Genomic DNA, 17,554 nt, shown 5'->3' with positions numbered 1-17,554 from the left:
CTATATTACAATACACCTGGTTAACATATATATTACCTAATATAAATACCATACATCTGGTAATATATATATCAGGGCACATTGATATTATGGAGAAATAAAAAAACTTTTAAAAAATATAGTAGTCATGGAATAATGCTCCAGATATTACTGAGTAAAAAGTTAATTGTAAAATATTAAATATAGTATAATATGATCTATTTTTATCCATATGTCAATAGGCAATTAACTGTCCAGATGTAGGAATAGAATTTGTAGAAGTATAAAAGATTCACATGGAGGTTGGGTGGGGCAAATCACAGAAGTTAGGCTCTGATTGATTTTTTTGACCATGGGAATCTGTTCATGTGTTTATATTTGTTTAACAAAATGAAATGGACATTTCTCCCCCTCCAAAAAATAAATGGGCAACATTTATTTTTGCATTCAAAGAATATTTCCTATTGTGTAAAAATACTTTCAGAGTAATAAATATTTTACGTGCAAAGAAATATAGTTATTGATTTCACAGAAATCATTGGAGACATTTAATAAAAATTCAAGAAATGAATAGGCCTTAGAGATTTGTTAACCCCCCTATCAGTGCTACTAATTCTTCCTAAATATCTATCCAAGCTGTAGTGAACTAATGTAGTGGGCATCTATTGGTTTTCCTGTCCAGCACTCAATAGCCACTTCTTTTGGTAAAAGCACGTCAGTATTCTCGTAGGGAATTTCTTCTACCCTAATGCGCGCACCTCGGGTAAGATGACCAATTCTGTTTTCCTCTGACCAAAGAGTGGGTGTGTAACTAAACTAGGCCAAGCAGACTCTCTCCCTTGAGAACTTAAATCTTGAGTGGAATGACATAAAGTCAGAAAACAGAGCTGATTCAGAACCTGAGGAAACTGTCCATTGGTTCCTGCTACTTAGATTCCATTAGCTGCTTCCTAACCTTTCCCAATACCAGTCATCTGGCTTTTCCTTAGATTCTGTGAATCATCCCATTTCCTTAGGATACAGTCCTTCTCTAGTTAAGCCAGTCAATTTCCATTGACAGCAACTGAAGAATGCTAACTGATACAGCAGGAGGTAAATACACTCAATATGAAGAGTCCACAGCACCTAAGTTCTGCTTATTCACTTTGTGCCAGAATTTCCTTCTTTATAAAATCTACATTAGTTCTAGTTCTACTTCTGGAGCCTCATAGTATCCAAGCTCCATCTTGCAATGGCACGTATCGGAAAACTACTATCATTTATACCTAAATATTTTCTCAGCAAAAAACACATTTTCTCAATTAAAATATGTATGGCTACTATGTACTCACTAGGGTTGGCTATACTAAAAAAGAGACAATTCCAATTATTGGCAAGGATGTGGAGAAACCGGAATTTTCATTCCTTGCTGGAGGGAGTATAAAATGGTATGGACACTTTTTTTTTTTTTAATGTTTTTTATTTTTGACACAAAGAGTGTTCAGGGGAGGGGCAGAGAGAGTAGGAGACAGAGGATCGGAAATGGGCTCTGTCCGACAGCAGTGAGCCAGATGAGGGGCTCAAACTCACAAACTGTGAGATCATGACCTGAACTGGACTCAGATGCTTAACTGACTGAGCCACCTAGGTGCCCCTGCGATAGCCACTTGGAAAGCAGTTTATATAATTAACATATTTATACAATTTACTTAATGTTTTAAAATTGAATTTACAAATAATCACCTATTGTAATGTCATCCTAGGCAATGATATCCATGAAATCATAGTCTTTATATGTTAGCTATATTATTCTATGATACATTAAAGATTACTTATTAATTTAAAATGTGGTTCACTTACCATTCAAATTCATTTCTTGTGCATCTAATGGTATATACTTATTGCCTTTTGGGAACCACTGGGTTTTTTCTATTTAGAAAAACATATAAATTAATTTTCATTAAAGCAATTGCCAACTTAGGAAACAATAAAATATTATTTATGTAACATATGATGAGATAGAGAAAGTGTTAGACCTTTTGTTTAGCAAATACTTAGTGATTACTTTTGGTTGCCTTTTCTCTTTTTAAAAAAATTTTTTTAAATGTTTTTATTTATTTGTGTGAGAGAGAGAGAGAGACAGCGTGAGCAGGGGAGGGTCAGAGAAAGAGGGAGACACAGAATCCGAAGCAGGCTTCAGGCTCCGAGCTAGCTGTCAGCACAGAGCTCGACGCAGGGCTGGAACCCACAAACCATGAGATCGTGACCTGAGCGGAAGTCGGACGCTCAACAGACTGAGCCACCCAGGCGCCCCACTGGTTGCCTTTTCTCAAGAGGAAATGATTGAAGAGCTAGGGATGTGGGAAACCTCCAGAGTCAAGAAGTCTCCCTTCTACTCTGTATTCAATATGATCACAGCCATGCTCTTACAGGGGCAAAGGAGACCTCCACATAGGTAGAAGGAAAAAAAGGAACTACAACAAAATGTTAAGTGGCTATTTAAAGAATTATAGGTCATTGTTTCTTTAAAGTTTTCACTGTTTTTCCTTTTTCTACTTTGTCAAATTTATTTACTGCACTTCTGTTTTGTTTTGTTTTTTAAATAAAACGATACAGTAAAACGTTTTGTTCCTCAGGATACCTTCAGATGAAAACTGAATATTATTTCAACCTAGTCATTATAATAGTTACATTTCTAATTTGATCTTTTGATTCAAAAACAGAAATTTAAGTGAAGATACCAACTTCTTCCTTATTTTTTGAAGTATTGATAGTTATATACAACCTTTTGTGGCTGTTAGTACGTACAGGTACTAAATTCTCAGAGCAGCAGAAAACAGATATTTGCTCATTATTACATGAAAAATGTAATACAAAAAAACCTCAATCCGCCCCCCCCCCAAAAAAAATAAACTCACAAAAACTGAATGCTCTCGATGGCCAAAGTAGAACACAAAAAACAATGGGCTCTGAAAAGTGGACCTAAAATCTTCTTATAATTATAGCTTGATTATTCTTTTTTTAATTATTTTTTTAATGTTTTATTTATTTCTGAGAGAGAGAGACACAGTGTGAGCAGGGGAGGATCAGAGAAAGAGGGAGATACAGGATCTGAAGCAGGCTCTAGGCTCTGAGCTAGCTGTCAGCCCAGAGCCCGACGCAGGACTCGAACCCACAAACCACAAACCATGAGATCATGACCTGAGCTGAAGTCAGAAGCTTAACCAACTGAGCCACCCAGGTGCCCCCTTGATTATTCTTAAAATGCTATAGGTTAAGATATATGATATACAGGATTTTTCAGAGAGCCACATAGCCTCATGGCTAAGGTGTTGGACTTTGGATATACAGGATCTGCTTTTATGAGTGGGGGAAAGGCAGATAAAAAGAATCCCAAGCAGGCTCCATACTGTCAGTGCAGAGCTCAATGTGGGGCTCAAACTCAGAACCATGAGATCATGACCTGAGTTGAAACCAAGAGTAGGATGCTTAACCCACTGAGCCACCCAGGTGCCCCCAAGGGATTTGCTCAAGCAGGGTTAAGGATAAACTGGGGGGGAGGGGGGAGGGAGCGTCTGGGTGGCTCAATCGGTTATGCGTCTGACTTCGGCTCATGTCATGATCTCACCGTTTGGGGGTTGAAACCCCGCGTTGGGCTCTGTGCTGACAGCCAGCTCAGAGCCTGGAGCCTGTTTCAGATTCTGTGTCTCCCTCTTTCTCTGACCCTCCCCTGCTCACGCGGTCTCTCTCTCTCAGAAATAAATAAAAAACATTAAAAAAAAAAAAACTGGGGGGCTATGGGTAGACGAAAGGGATAGGTGTAATAGAACAACTGCATAGTGCTGATAATTGCTAAAGCTGGGTGGTGAGTAAATAGGTGTTATTATTTTTAAGTTTTTCTGTATTTTTGAAAAATTTTATAATAAAAATTAAAACAAACAAAAAACTCTAAATATGCACTATTATAATGACTACAGCAAACTCCATAATATGTTCAAAATAGAATGAAATGAATAAAAAACCCATTATAAAATAAAGCTCCAAATGGTCTATATAGTAATTTTGCTTTTTTGTCTGTATAGTCAAATGAAAAAACAAGTATTTGCCAATAAGCACAAGACTATTTAAAAGTTGTATGAAAGGTTGTGATCGCCACCTACTGGACACTCTGAGTAACTGCTTGCTACAGAAAAACAATCCCTATTGAATTAAGTGCTCGTATCCCACGCCAAGCATCTGGTCTTTCACAAGATAATCCCATTAATACCATTAAATTTATGGTCACGTGTATGTTTATATTAATAATGTTATATTACATAACTCCTAACAATGTGAAATGCCACCTGCTAAAAGATCATAACATTTTGTCAGAAAGTACAGTGGTAACCATCTTATGATGTCCTTATTTTACAGAAGATCCCAGATTTTGAAATGTTTTCTCATAAAGAACCACAATTTAAATTATTTACACATGGAGACAGATCAGAAACCCATAAATTAGTCCTGGCTCTTAAATTTGGCATATTATCTTTTTTATCATCTTCATCTTTTAGAATCTCAACTTTATTGCAAATTTTACATTTTTTATGACCTAGCTAACTGCATATACCAGTGATTCTCAACCCTGGTGCATTAGAATTAACCTGTGGAATTTTTACATAAACTGTTGCTGTTCCTACAGCCATAGATTTTTTTTTATCTAGCCATGATTAAAAGAGCGATTAGTAAATAACAGAGGTTCTCGAAGTGTTGTCCATGGAACAGCAACATCATCACCACCTGGGAATCTGTTAGAAATGTAAATGTTCAAGGTCCACCCAAGACTGCTAGGCAGAGCCCAGAAATCTGTGATTGTGAGCCTACCAGGTAATTTGGAATGAGACTAAAGTTTGAATATTACTAGTATTTAATATAAAATTGTTTAAATTTTTAATCTCTTCAAATATAAGATTTAATTTATTGTTCTTTAAGAATATAATAATAATAGTGCCAAAGAGAAAGATATTTACATTCAGAGTAGTCTGGTACAATTCTATTTTTCCAGAAACATACCATTATAATCACTCAAAATTAGTTCCAGTTAGCCAATAGGAAAAATGCTTAATGGAACGGTAGGGAATAATTTATCCATAGTCCTGTTAATAAAACCCTGGAATGTTCTTGCCCAGAGTAAGTTTTCTAACCATTATTTCCTTGGTCTAGTTTGATCTGATCACAAAGGCACCTTTCTAAGACATAATTAAGGCTCCTCACCATACCAAACCTTTTAGCCCAGGAATGTTACTGCAAGGAATAGAGAGGAAAATAAGTTACACTCAAAAATTTTCTCCAAAGCATTGTAAATAATAGAGGAGGGGGATCTGAAAGTGAGTTAAATGCCCAACAGTTAAGAAACAATTCCATTGGGGCGCCTGGGTGGCTCAGTCGGTTAAGCGTCCAACTTCGGCTCAGGTCATGATCTCACGGTTTGTGGGTTCGAGCCCCGCATCGGGCTCTGTGCTGACAGCCAGCTCAGAGCCTGGAGTCTGCTTCAGATTCTGTGTCTCCCTCTCTCTCTGACTCTCCCCTGCTCATGCTGTCTCTCTAACTCTCAGAAATAAATGAAAAAACATTAAAAAAAAAAGAAAAGAAAAACAATTCCATAAATTATAGCATCAACAGGATGGAATATTGCTCAACCATTAAAATGATGCTTTTTATGAGACTTTAATATGGAAAAAATGCTTACTTTATAGCATCATGTGTATGTTCTCTCTGTCTCTCTCTGCCACTTGAAAAATGGAGAGCACCAAAATATTCATGCTGGTTACCTTTGAGGAGTAGGATTATGAGTAGATTTATTTTTTAGGTTCATTAGCATTTCTAAAACTTTCAATTACAAGAGCATACTTAATCTACTAATCAGAAGAAAATCTATAAACATAATAATAGAGTTTCTACTCTGAATTAGGATCTCCAAATAATGAGTAATCATTAAGCTTTCAAAAGACAGTAACAAGGGAAACGAGTAAATATATTTTTCTCTCCATCCTAACACTACTCTTCTCACACCACCCCTTCTAAGCCCTTTATTTCTACTCTCTCCACATCCACTCTGCCATAACTAGAGATACCAAGACGCTGAAGTATAATTATTCAATATTTTTAAAATTTTCAAGTGTTCAGTTAAATAGGTTGATTTATCTTAAGATACATAAAATGGAGGTAACATATCCCAATGGTTAAGAGAACAGGCTTTAAAATCACACAGATCTAGGTGTGAATCTTAGGTTAGAGGAGCTCACATAGGTTTCAATTTCCTTATCTGTAAAGTGGGAGTACCAAATCCCCTCACCAAACTGCTATGGGGATGAAATGAGACAGCACACATAAAGGCTGAAGATGGTGGTGGGCACTCAACAGAAGGTAACTGCTGTTACTATTCTGTAGCTACTGTTAACTTTTCTAGTTACTGTTTTTGGTAAACAGCCTTCACATTTTGATTTTCCTGTGTGTGGGGGGGGGAGACTTAATGGGGTTCAGTGACTGCTCATGATCATTTGGACTTTTGACAACCTCCATTTCAAAAAAATTTGGGAGACCTACATGGAGCTGCCAAAATATTCTTTACAAAGCGGATACCATTATAACCCAACAATGAACTTATCTATGCTATTATTTCATGAAAGAAGCAGCAATTGAACATCCATTAAAAATAAATAAAAAAGTAGAAGATAGTCTCTGAGTAAAGAAAATCATTCCAAAGAAAGGACAGTGGGCAACTGCATGTCAAAATTATCCCTATGTTTTCCATTTTGTCATCCACCAGTAAACACTTAAAGACCAACACCAGTCTGCAAACTGACACTTAGTGAAAGACACTTAACTTCCAACCCTGATTCTTCTCCATTAAATGAAGTTGTTCTATCTTTATTATGGGATGTTCATTCAACAAACACTAACCAAACCTATTACTTGCTATTAAGCAAAGGAATTCAGGCTCTAATGAGGATAAGTATATGAAAACACTATACATTGTATATATAGCACAAAGCATCATAAAATTATACACTACTGTTATTATAAAAACCCTACAAATATTATAAATTAATTCCTAAAAGAAAAAACGATTTCCCACCCACATTTTAATGTTTTAGTCATTTTCTATACACATGCTACACAAATGATACTTAGAATTTTTAGAAAAAACACTCTCTATACATTTTCCTTAGAAAATAGACATATTTAGGATATAGCTCATGACTCTGCCATTCTCTGTCTTATGAAAATTGAGAATATTACTTTTCCCTCAGAATGGTATGGCCCTCAAGGGAAAGTTATTAAGCTACAAACTGCTGCCATAATTACCAGCATGCAGAATCTGAATTCTAAGGAAGACAATTTAATTGGATTTAAAATATAGGTTCAGACAGAGAAAATTTTATTTTCTTATTTTTGAAAGTCTTGTAAGATTTTCCAAGTGTTAAAATTCCAAGTGTTAAAATCAAGTATGATGGATGATTAAGAAACAAGACACCAAATGTAGAAATTATACAGTTTTATAATTTTCTCCATTGCTTGTTAATCCACTGAAAATGATTTCATAATATAACATTTTTAGGCATCTTCTTTGTTATTTTCTTTGGTTTCTACTTCTTTAGGCAACAATGGCTCGATCTTTAGTAACAAACCTTCACTTGTTGAAGTACGAAGGAAAGCTCGTACCACAAAAGGTCCTGGAAACAAAGACAAGAATCAACTTTTATTTTATTCCACAGATATGTAATGAGCAGATACAAGCATACAACAACAAACTTGATATAACTCATGTTATATTTTCCACTTGAAACATACTGATATTACTGAACTAAGACTTTTGAATTATAAGGAACAGAAGATCATTCGGTTTTTAGAGTAGAAGACAAACTAAAGAAACTGTAGCATACTAGAGACTACTACATAAGCTGTAATAATTCATTTTTCTCTTCCAGAAGATGATCACCTAGAATTTATTTTAGTGCAAAGTTGAAAGTGAAGGGAGCAGGTGGTGACATTTACATGTGATGGCAATATTCTAAATATTTATTTGAAATAGCACAGATGCTATCTCTGTGTTACTGAACATTTAGTAAAATTCCCTAAAAATGAAAAAGCTTTTCATAAGAACAGTTAAGAGACTTCATTTAAAATGGAAAAGAGAGAGACAGTTCAAGATGGCAGCGTAAGAAGATTAACTCACCTCTTCCCACAGACACAGCATATCTACAGCTACACACAGAATAAATCCCTCAAAAAAGTCCGGAAAACCTGATGAGCAGCCCCTCCACAACAAAGGGTAAAAGGGCTGCCTCAAGACAAGTAGGAATAGTGGAAACAACACTTTTGCCAAAAACCCCACCCGAGGCACGGCGACTGAGAATCGGGAGGGATCTCAAAAATGCAGAACTTTTCCCTGAGGACAAGGGCTTTGCTCCTCCAACCAGGCACCCCGACCACTGTGTCCTGTACCAGACAGATGAGTTCCCAAAACATATGGCTTTGAAAACCAACAGAGTGCATCCAGGAGAACCACAGAACTGGAAAGAACAGGGAACTCCCTGTTAAAGGGTTCACACACAAACTCATCCCACAGTCTGGTGCAAAAGAAGCAATATGAAAAGCACTAGACCATACGTGCAGGAAACCCACTTATTAACCTTAAAGAAACTGCTGGAAAGAAAAAACCTGTTGAGACTCTGTTTGGGGATGAAAGGGCAGGCCGATGACATTTTTGTCATCTCATTCAACTCTGCAAATGCCAGTGCTGACAGGAGCCATGATGGCAATTCTACTCTAATGTGCCAGTCCCCCTGGGCATGCTGTGCCCTCCTCCCATGCCACATCCATGGCTGGTGGGCAAGAGCCTCGTGCACTACTACCCTGCTGTGTGGCAGCCAAACCGAAACCAACCAAATGAGCAGCCCCACCCAGTAATGCAGCCTGTTGCACAGCCAACCAGTTGAGACCCTGGCCCACCCCCTCATTCCTACCATACCTGTGCCTCAGATAGAAAAGTACCCCACACCTGTTCCCACCCCGCCCACACACAGTTGGCAGATGCGTGAAGCCCACACAGGGGATACACTTGAGCACCTGGCTCTGGTGGCTGGGGGATTACACTTCTAAGCCCCACAGAAAATCTTGTACACAAGGCAACTCTTTCAAGATTGGCAGAGGTAGCTGTTTCAGTACATAGACACACACAGAATCAGGCCAAAACAGATAGAGGATAATGTTCCAAATGAAAGAAACAAGGCAGAAACTGAGGAAAAGACCTTAATGAAATGAAGAGAAGTAATCTGCCTGATAAAGAGATCAAAGTAATAGTTATAAAGATGCTTACTTGGGGGAAGAATGGATGAACACAGGAGAACTTCAACAAAGAGATAGAAAATATATGAAAGTACCAAACAAAAATCACAGAGCTGAAGAATAAAATAAGTGAACTGAAAAATATACTGGATAAGTTCAACAGCAGACTGGATGAAAAACAGATCAGCAACTTGGAAGACAAAACAATGCACTCAGGCAGAGAAGAAAACAAAAAGAAAAACGAATTTTAAACAGTGAAAATAGCTTAAGTCACACATACGACAACTTTAAGCAGGGTAACATTCTCATTAAAGGGGTCCCAGAAAGAGAAGAAAGTGGAAGAAAACTTATAAAAAAGAAAAAACAAATGAAAACCCTAACTTGAGAAAGGAAATCAACATCCAGATCCAAGGTCAGAAAGTTCTAAATAAGATGAAAACCAAAGATATTCACACTTAGAACATAATTAAAATGTCAAAAGTTAAAGTTAAAGAAAGAATCTTAAAAACGGCAGGAGAAAAACAACTTGATACATACATAGGAAGCCCAAGAAGGCTATCAGAATTTTTCAGAAGAAACTTTTCAGGCAAAAGTGACTAGTAGAACATATTCAAAGTGTTTAAAGGAAAATATCTACAACCAAGAATACTGTACCCAGCTAGGTTATCATTCAAAATAGGAAGAGAGATAGTTTTTCAGGTAAGTAAAAGCTAAAGGAATTCATGATCATTAAATCAACTCTGCAAGAAATGTCAAAGGGACTTCTTTAAACTGAAAGGAAATAGTACTAATTAATGACAAGAAAACATATTTAGTAAAAGTGTCAATGGAAAACGTAAGTGTAGGCCCACCGTATAAAAACTTAGACAGAGAAGGTCACAGACATGGCGGCTGTTAGGATGGGAAAGCTGACAACCATACCTGCAGGTCTGATATGTGCATCTATAAGTGTGCATGCGGCCAAAGAAGAATTGAAAAAGCATCTAGTAAAACCAGAGCAGCTCCCCATATATACCACACCACCTCTGCAGTCTAAATATGTTGAAGATCAGCCTGGTCATTTACAAATGGGCTTTGCATACATCCGCACAACAACTGGTCATTATACTGACTGGTGCAAGGGTGTTTATGTTTTTGTGAAAAATGGGATAATGGATACAGTACAGTATGGAAAAGATGCTTATATCTATCTGAAGAACCCACCTCGAGATTTTCTTCCAAAAATTGGAGTGATTACAGTTTCGGGATTAGCAGGCTTGCTTTCAGCAAGAAAAGGTTCTAGGTTTAAGAAAATTGCTTATCCACTGGGACTGGCCACTTTAGGGGCAACTGTTTGCTATCCAGTTCAGTCAGTAATAATCGCAAAGGTAACTGGGAAAAAGGCATATACTACAAGCCAGCAAATTTACGAAGCAATTAAATCATTGTGGACAAAAAACAACAAAAAAGAGTCACTTTCTAAACTGAAAGAAAAAACTAAGATAGAAGAAAACTCTGCTGAAATAGAAATACCTGCAAAAACAGCTCAGAACCTGAAACACTCAGTGCCTTTGCCAACTGAACTCATCTTTGAAACAAAGACAGAATCAGAATCTACCTCAGGTGCTGCACAGTTTATGCCTGACCCCAAGTTCATGGATCATGGGCAGTCCCATCCAGAGGATGTAGATATGTACAGCACTAGAAGCTGAAATAGTCTGGATAGAGAACTACTGGATGTGTGAAGTTGAAAATAATGATGAAAAAATCATGTGAAGAGTAACTGTGAGACATAGAATATAACCTAAACCAAGTTTTCCCCTTACATCTTCTAATGTAATGTACAATTTGACTAATCACATAAGTAATTAAAGCACAAACTGTGACTTTAATTCAAACAATATTAAATGATTGACAAAGAGGCAGAAGTAGAAATATTGGGATGTATTTAATGATATTTAGTGGTGTTTATAAAAAATACCCAAAACTAGAGTAAATATATAAACACTGATGAGATTAAGATCTGAACAAATATGTATGTGGGCATAAAAATATTTATACAGATACACATATACACATTGCTTTACCTTTTTTAAATTAATGTCAGCTATATTAGAATGTTGTGTGGAAGGATGTGTTCCCCACTTTTTCATTTCCCAGAGCTGGAATAAAATATTCATATTTTATGACAAAAAAAAAAAAAAAAGAAAATGTAAGTGTAGTGTAAAAAGTGCATTTATTCACTTATAAAACCAGCATGAAAGTCAAAAGACAAAAGTACTAAAATTAACTAAACCTGTATTAATAAGTTAGTTAATAAAATGAAAATGTTAAAATTTGACATCAAAACCATAAACACAGAGAGTAAAATAAAAATGTAGAGTTTTGGAATGAGTTTCAATTAAGTTGCTAGCAACTGTAAACAGACTGTTATAAACACAGAAGGGTGTATGTAAACCTCAGGGTGACCACAAAGAAAAAAACTTACAGCAATATAAAAAGAAAATGAGAAAGGAATCCAAACAAAATGCTAAAGAAAAATTATTAAAACCAGAAGGAAAGACAGAAAGAAAAGAACAGAGGGGCACCTGGGTGGCTCAGTTGGTTGAGCGTCCAACTCTTGATTTTGGCTCAGGTCTTGATATCAGTTTGTGAGCTCCAGCCCCACATCAGGGTCTGTGCTGACAGCATGGAGCCTGCTTGGGATTCTCTCTCTCCCTCTCTCTCTCTGCCCCTCCCTCTCACTTGTGCTCACTCTCTAAATAAGTAAATAAATAAATAAATGTAAAAAAAAAAAAAAAGAACAGAGAGGAACAAAAGAAAAAGCCAGAAAACAATCAACAAAATGGCAATAAGTACACACCTATCAATAATTACTTTAAACATAAATGGTCTAAATCTTTCAATCAAAAGACACAGTGGCTGAATGGATTTAAACAAACAAACAAACAAACAAAAACAAGGCTCATCTATACACTGCCTATAAGAGACTCAACTCAGAAGCAAGGACTGAAAGTAAAAGGGTGGAAAAAGATAATCTATGCAAATGGAAACTAACAAAAAGCTGATGTAGCTAAACTTATCCAACAAAAAAACCTTTAAAACAGATTTAAAAAGACAAAGAAGGGCATTATATAATGATAAATGGGTCAACCTGGCAAGAAGATATAGCATGTATAAATATATATGCACCCAACACAGAAGAACCAAAATATATAAAGCAAATATTAACAAACCTAAAAGGAAAGACAGACAGAAATAAAAGGGGATTTTAACACTCCACTTACATCAATGGATAGATGATCTTAACAGATAATCAATAAGGAAACATCATCCTTAAACAACATATTAGACCAGATGGACTTAATACATTTATACAGAACATTTCATCCAAAAACAAAACACATTTTCTTGTCAAGTGCACATAGAACATTCTCCAGGATAGACTACAGATTAGGCCACAACAGAACTTTCACAGTACTGAAATAATATTAAGCATCTTTTCTGACCACAATGTTATGAAAACAGAAATCAATTACAAGACTGGAAAAAAGCCCCACAAAAACGTGGAGATTAAATAACATGCTACTCAACAGCTAATGAGTCATCAAAGAAATAAAAAGGAAAAATCAAAATACCTGGAGATATATGAAAACAGAAATACAACATACAAAAATCCATCGGATGAATTAAATGCAGTTATAAAAGAGAAGTTCATAGCAATACAGGCCTACCTCAAGAAATAGCAAAATCTTAAACTATCTAACTTTAAACAGAAAATACAAAAAGAGCAACAAATGAATTGCAAAGTTAATAGAAAGAAATAATATTTTATTTGTTTGTTTGTTTGTTTGCTTACTTCTGAGATAGATAGAGACAGTATGAACAGCGGAGGGTCAGAGAGAGAGGGAGACACAGAATCGGAAACAGGCTCCAGGCTCTGAGCTAGCTGTCAGTACAGAGCCTGAAGTGGGGCTTGAACCCACAAACCGTGAGATCATGACCTGAAACGAAGTTGGATGCTTAACTGACTGAGCCACCCAGGTGCCTCCCAATGGAAAGAAATAATAAATACCAGAGGGGAAATAAAGAGAGACTAAAACGACAATAGAAAAGATCAATGAAACGAAGAGCTTGTTCTTTGAAAAGATAAACAAAATCGACAAACATTAATTAGACTCACCAAGAAAAAGAGAAAGCAGGCTCAAATAAGTAAAATCAGAAATGAAAGAGAATTACAACCAATACCACAGAAAAACAAAGGATCATAAGAGACTACTATGAACAATTACATGTCAACAAACTGGACAACCTAGAAAGAAATTATTAAGTGCCTGAAAACAAACAAACTTCCAAGACTCAATCGAGAACAAGAGAAAATCTGAATAGACTTATAATAGCAAACAGATTGAATCAGTAATCAAAAACCTCCCAACAACAAAAATCTAAGATTAGCCAGTTAGCTGGTAATTCTAACAGACATTCAAAGATTTAGTATCTAGCCTTCTCAAAATACTGAAGATGAGACAATGCTTTCAAACTCATTTTTTTGAGGCCGGTATTACCTTGATACCAAAATTAGACAAGGACACCACAAAAAAAGAAGAAAATTACAGGCCAATAATCCTGATGCACACATAAGTGAAAATCCTCAAAAAAATATTAGCAAGCCAAATTCTAAAATACATGAAAATAATCACACACCAAGATCAAGTGGGATTTATTCCAGGGATGAAAGGATGGTTCAACATGTGCACATCAATCAATGTAATACAGAGTAACAAAATGAAAAATAAAAATCATATGATCACCTCAATACATGCAGAAAAAGCATCCGACAAAAGTCATATCCATTTACAATAAAAAACTTTCAACATAGTGGTTAAAGAGAGAACATACATACCTCAACATAATAAAAGCCATATACAAACCCACAAGTAATATCATAGTCAATGGTGAAAAGTTGAGAGCTTTTCCTCTAAGATCAGGAAAAAGACAAGGATGCCTCATCTCCCCACTATTATTCAACATAGTATTGGAAGTTGTGGTCATAGCATTTAGGCAAAACCAAAAAAGGCATCCAAATAGAAAAGGAAGATCCAAAATTGTCCCTGTGCACAGAAGATATCATATCATATATAGAAAAAGCCATAAGGACTACACCAAAAGACTGTTAGAACCAAGAAAGAAATTCAGTAAAGTGGTAGGATAAAAAATCAATAAACAAAAATCAGTTATTTCTATACACTAAAAACAAACTATCAGAAAGAGAAATTAAGAAAGCAGTCCCATATATAATTGCTTCCAAAATAATAAAATACCTAGGAATACACTTAAAAAAATTTTTTTTAATGTTTATTTGAGAGAGGGAGACAGAGTGCGAACAGGAGAGAGGCAGAGAGAGGGAGGCACAGAATCTGAAGCAGGCTCCAGGCTCCGAACTGTCAGCACAGAGCCTGACACAGGGCTTGAACTCACAGACCACAAGATCATGAGCTGAAGTTGGATGCTTAACCGACTGAGCCACCCAGGCGCCCCCTTAGTAATAAATAAAGGAGATGAAAAATTAGTACACAGAACACCAATGATGGTGATGAAAGGAACTAGTGATAATACAAAGAAATAGATATTCCATCCTCATTGATTAGAAGAATTAATATTGTTAGAATGTACATATTACCCAAAACAGTCTACGAATTTAAAGCAATCCCTATCAAAATTCCAGTGGTATTATTCACAGAAAGAGAATAAATAACTCTAAAATTTGTAAGGAACCACAAAAGACCCTGAAAAGCCAAAGCAATCTTGAGAAAGAACAAAACCAGAGATACCAAGGTTCCTGATTTCAAACTACACTACAAAGCTATAGCAATCCAAACTATATAGTATTAACATAAAAGACATATGGATTCATGGAACAGAATAGAGAACCCAGAAATAAAGCCACACATATATGGCCAATTAATTTACAACAAAAGAGGCAAGGATACACAATGGAGGAAAGGCGGTGTCTTTAATGAATGGTGCTGGGAAAACTGAAGAGCTACATGCAAAAGAGGGAAATCAGTACCTCCTACCGCATACAAAAATTAACTCAAATAGATTAAAGACTTGAAGGCAAAACCTGAAACCATAAAACTCCTACAAGAAAACACAAGTGGTAAGCTCCTCAAAATTGGTTTTAGCAGGTTTTCTGGATGATTCAAAAGGGTAACAACAACAACAACAAAAATAAACAAATGGGACTATATCAGACTAAAAAGCTCTGCACAGCAAAGGAAACTATTCAAAATGAAAAGGCAACCCACTGAATGGAAGATGGTATTTGCAAATCATCTATCTGATAAGGGGTTAATAGCCAAAATTTCATAAAGAACTCATATAACTCAATAATTTTTTTAAAAATCCAATTTAAAATTGGGCAGAGAATCTAAATAGACATGTTCCCATTTCATGGCCAACAGGCACATGAAAAGATGCTCAACATCACTAATCACCAGGGAAATGCAAATTAAAATCACAATGCATTATCAACTCATACCTGTCAGAATGGCTATTATCAAAAATAACAAGCGCTGGCAAGGATGTAGAGAAAAAGGGAACTCTCATGAACAGTTGGTGGGAATGTAAATTTGTCCAGACACTGGAAAACAGTATGGGGATTCCTCAAAAAATTAGTAACAGACAATCATATGATCCAGCAATTTCACTTTTTGGTATCGATCTGAAGAAAAAGAACACACTAGTTTCAAAAGATATTTGCACCACTATGTTCCCTGTGGATTTATTTATAGTAGCTAAGATTTAAGTAGCTAAGATAACCTAAGTGATCATCTATACATGAATGAATAAAGATGTGGTGTACACAGATACACACACACACACACACACACACAATGGAATACTACTGAGGCATATGAAAAAATGGAATCTTACTATTTGTGACATTAATGGACTTGAGGGTAATATGCTAAGTGAAATGAGTCAGAAAGACAAATATCAATGATTTCACCTGTAAGTAAACTCTAAAAAACAAAACAAACTTGACAAAACCAAACAAAACCCAGTCTCATAGATACAGAGAATAGAGTGGTGGTTGCCAGCAGAGGAAGGGCCTAAGGGGAGGGGGCAAAGTGGTTGAAGGGGATCAAGAGGTACAAATATTCAGTTATGAAATAAATAAGTCATGGGGATGTAATATACAGCACAAGGAATACAGTCAATAATATTGTATTAACTTTGTATGGTGACAGATGGTAACTAGACTTATTGTGGTGATCAATTTGCAACGTACACAAATACTGAATTACTATGTGGTACACATGAAACTAAAATAATATTGTATGTCAATTATACCTCAATTTTTAAAAATGGCAAAAGACAATACATTGCTTTTTGAGATTTCCATCATTCCACTCCTGTGACAGCCTCAGAAGACCCTATATTGAAATCAAAGTGCTTCATGGAATATAAGAACACATACACATACAATTACTAAGTACTATGGCTGTATCTACAACAGCTGAATTAACAAATGAGATATTTATTCACTAGTGTGGTTAACTCCCAATGAAGATAAAAAATAGCTTAAGATTGTGTTTTAATTATATACTTGGTTATAAAACTAAACCTGACAGAGTCCTATAATGCTAAGTCTATAAATGAAGAGTCTATTGAGTGTAATGAACCCTTTTTTGGCTGCAACCAGTCAGGAATGAAATATGCACAGAATATGCACAGCACATAGTGCAATATTAAGGACACTGTAGGTGTTCCTAGCCTATTAAACATCTTCCACATCTCGATCAAGTTTCATTGCTCTCCACGAATTACTGTTTATAAGAAATAACTCTCAGGACATGATTAAAAACTTTGTTCTTTTCTAAAATAAATAAGATTAAGAAAGACAATTGCTAATGCCAGTGACAAAGTGAATGGTCTGGCTTCAAAACATTCCATAAATGATTTTAGTTTGTAGTTAACACGACTGTAAGTTTAAGGTGATCAGCTACAGTTTTCTTTCAAAGTTTATTACATTTAATGATAGAAATAACGTGGGAATTTACAAAGATTTCAGGATTTTTTGTTTTTATTAATGTTAAAGACGTCTCTTATCCAGGGGCTCCTGGGTGGCTCAGTCAGTTAAGCGTCCGACTTCAGCTCAGGTCATGATCTCACGGTTCGTGGGTTCGAGCCCTGCGTCAGGCTCTGTGCTGACAGCCAGCTCAGAGCCTGGAGTCTGTAGCCTGCGTCAGGTTCTGTATCTCCCTCTCTCTCTGACCCTCCC

General features: G+C 36.0%; 2 protein-coding genes across 3 annotated transcripts in view; one reads left to right on the top strand and one right to left on the bottom strand.

Moving 5' to 3' along the window:
- Window positions 1-7,361: 7,361 nt before the first annotated feature.
- The window catches only part of MRPL1 (mitochondrial ribosomal protein L1), a 137,488-nt gene continuing 127,295 nt past the window's right edge, over window positions 7,362-17,554 (bottom strand). For both annotated transcript variants that reach the window (XM_077770547.1, XM_077770548.1), the window contains one exon: window positions 7,362-7,673. In XM_077770547.1, the coding sequence (XP_077626673.1) occupies window positions 7,555-7,673 (119 nt within the window). In that variant the 3' untranslated portion in view covers window positions 7,362-7,554. The remainder of the gene's footprint in view (window positions 7,674-17,554) is intronic.
- On the top strand, window positions 10,151-11,460 carry LOC144236887 (MICOS complex subunit MIC27-like). The gene has a single exon (XM_077770544.1). The coding sequence runs from the start codon at window positions 10,173-10,175 to the stop codon at window positions 10,977-10,979; it is 807 nt and encodes a 268-aa protein (XP_077626670.1). The 5' UTR covers window positions 10,151-10,172; the 3' UTR covers window positions 10,980-11,460.

This window comes from Crocuta crocuta, unplaced genomic scaffold (assembly GCF_008692635.1).
Source record: "Crocuta crocuta isolate KB4526 unplaced genomic scaffold, BGI_CrCroc_1.0 scaffold236, whole genome shotgun sequence".
Lineage (NCBI taxonomy): Eukaryota > Metazoa > Chordata > Mammalia > Carnivora > Hyaenidae > Crocuta > Crocuta crocuta.
This window is presented reverse-complemented; position numbering and strand designations above follow the sequence as displayed.

Bases quoted from the DNA above. Each gene is read 5' to 3' on its own strand.
- LOC144236887 (XM_077770544.1), top strand. From the start codon at position 10,173: ATGGCGGCTGTTAGGATGGGAAAGCTGACAACCATACCTGCAGGTCTG.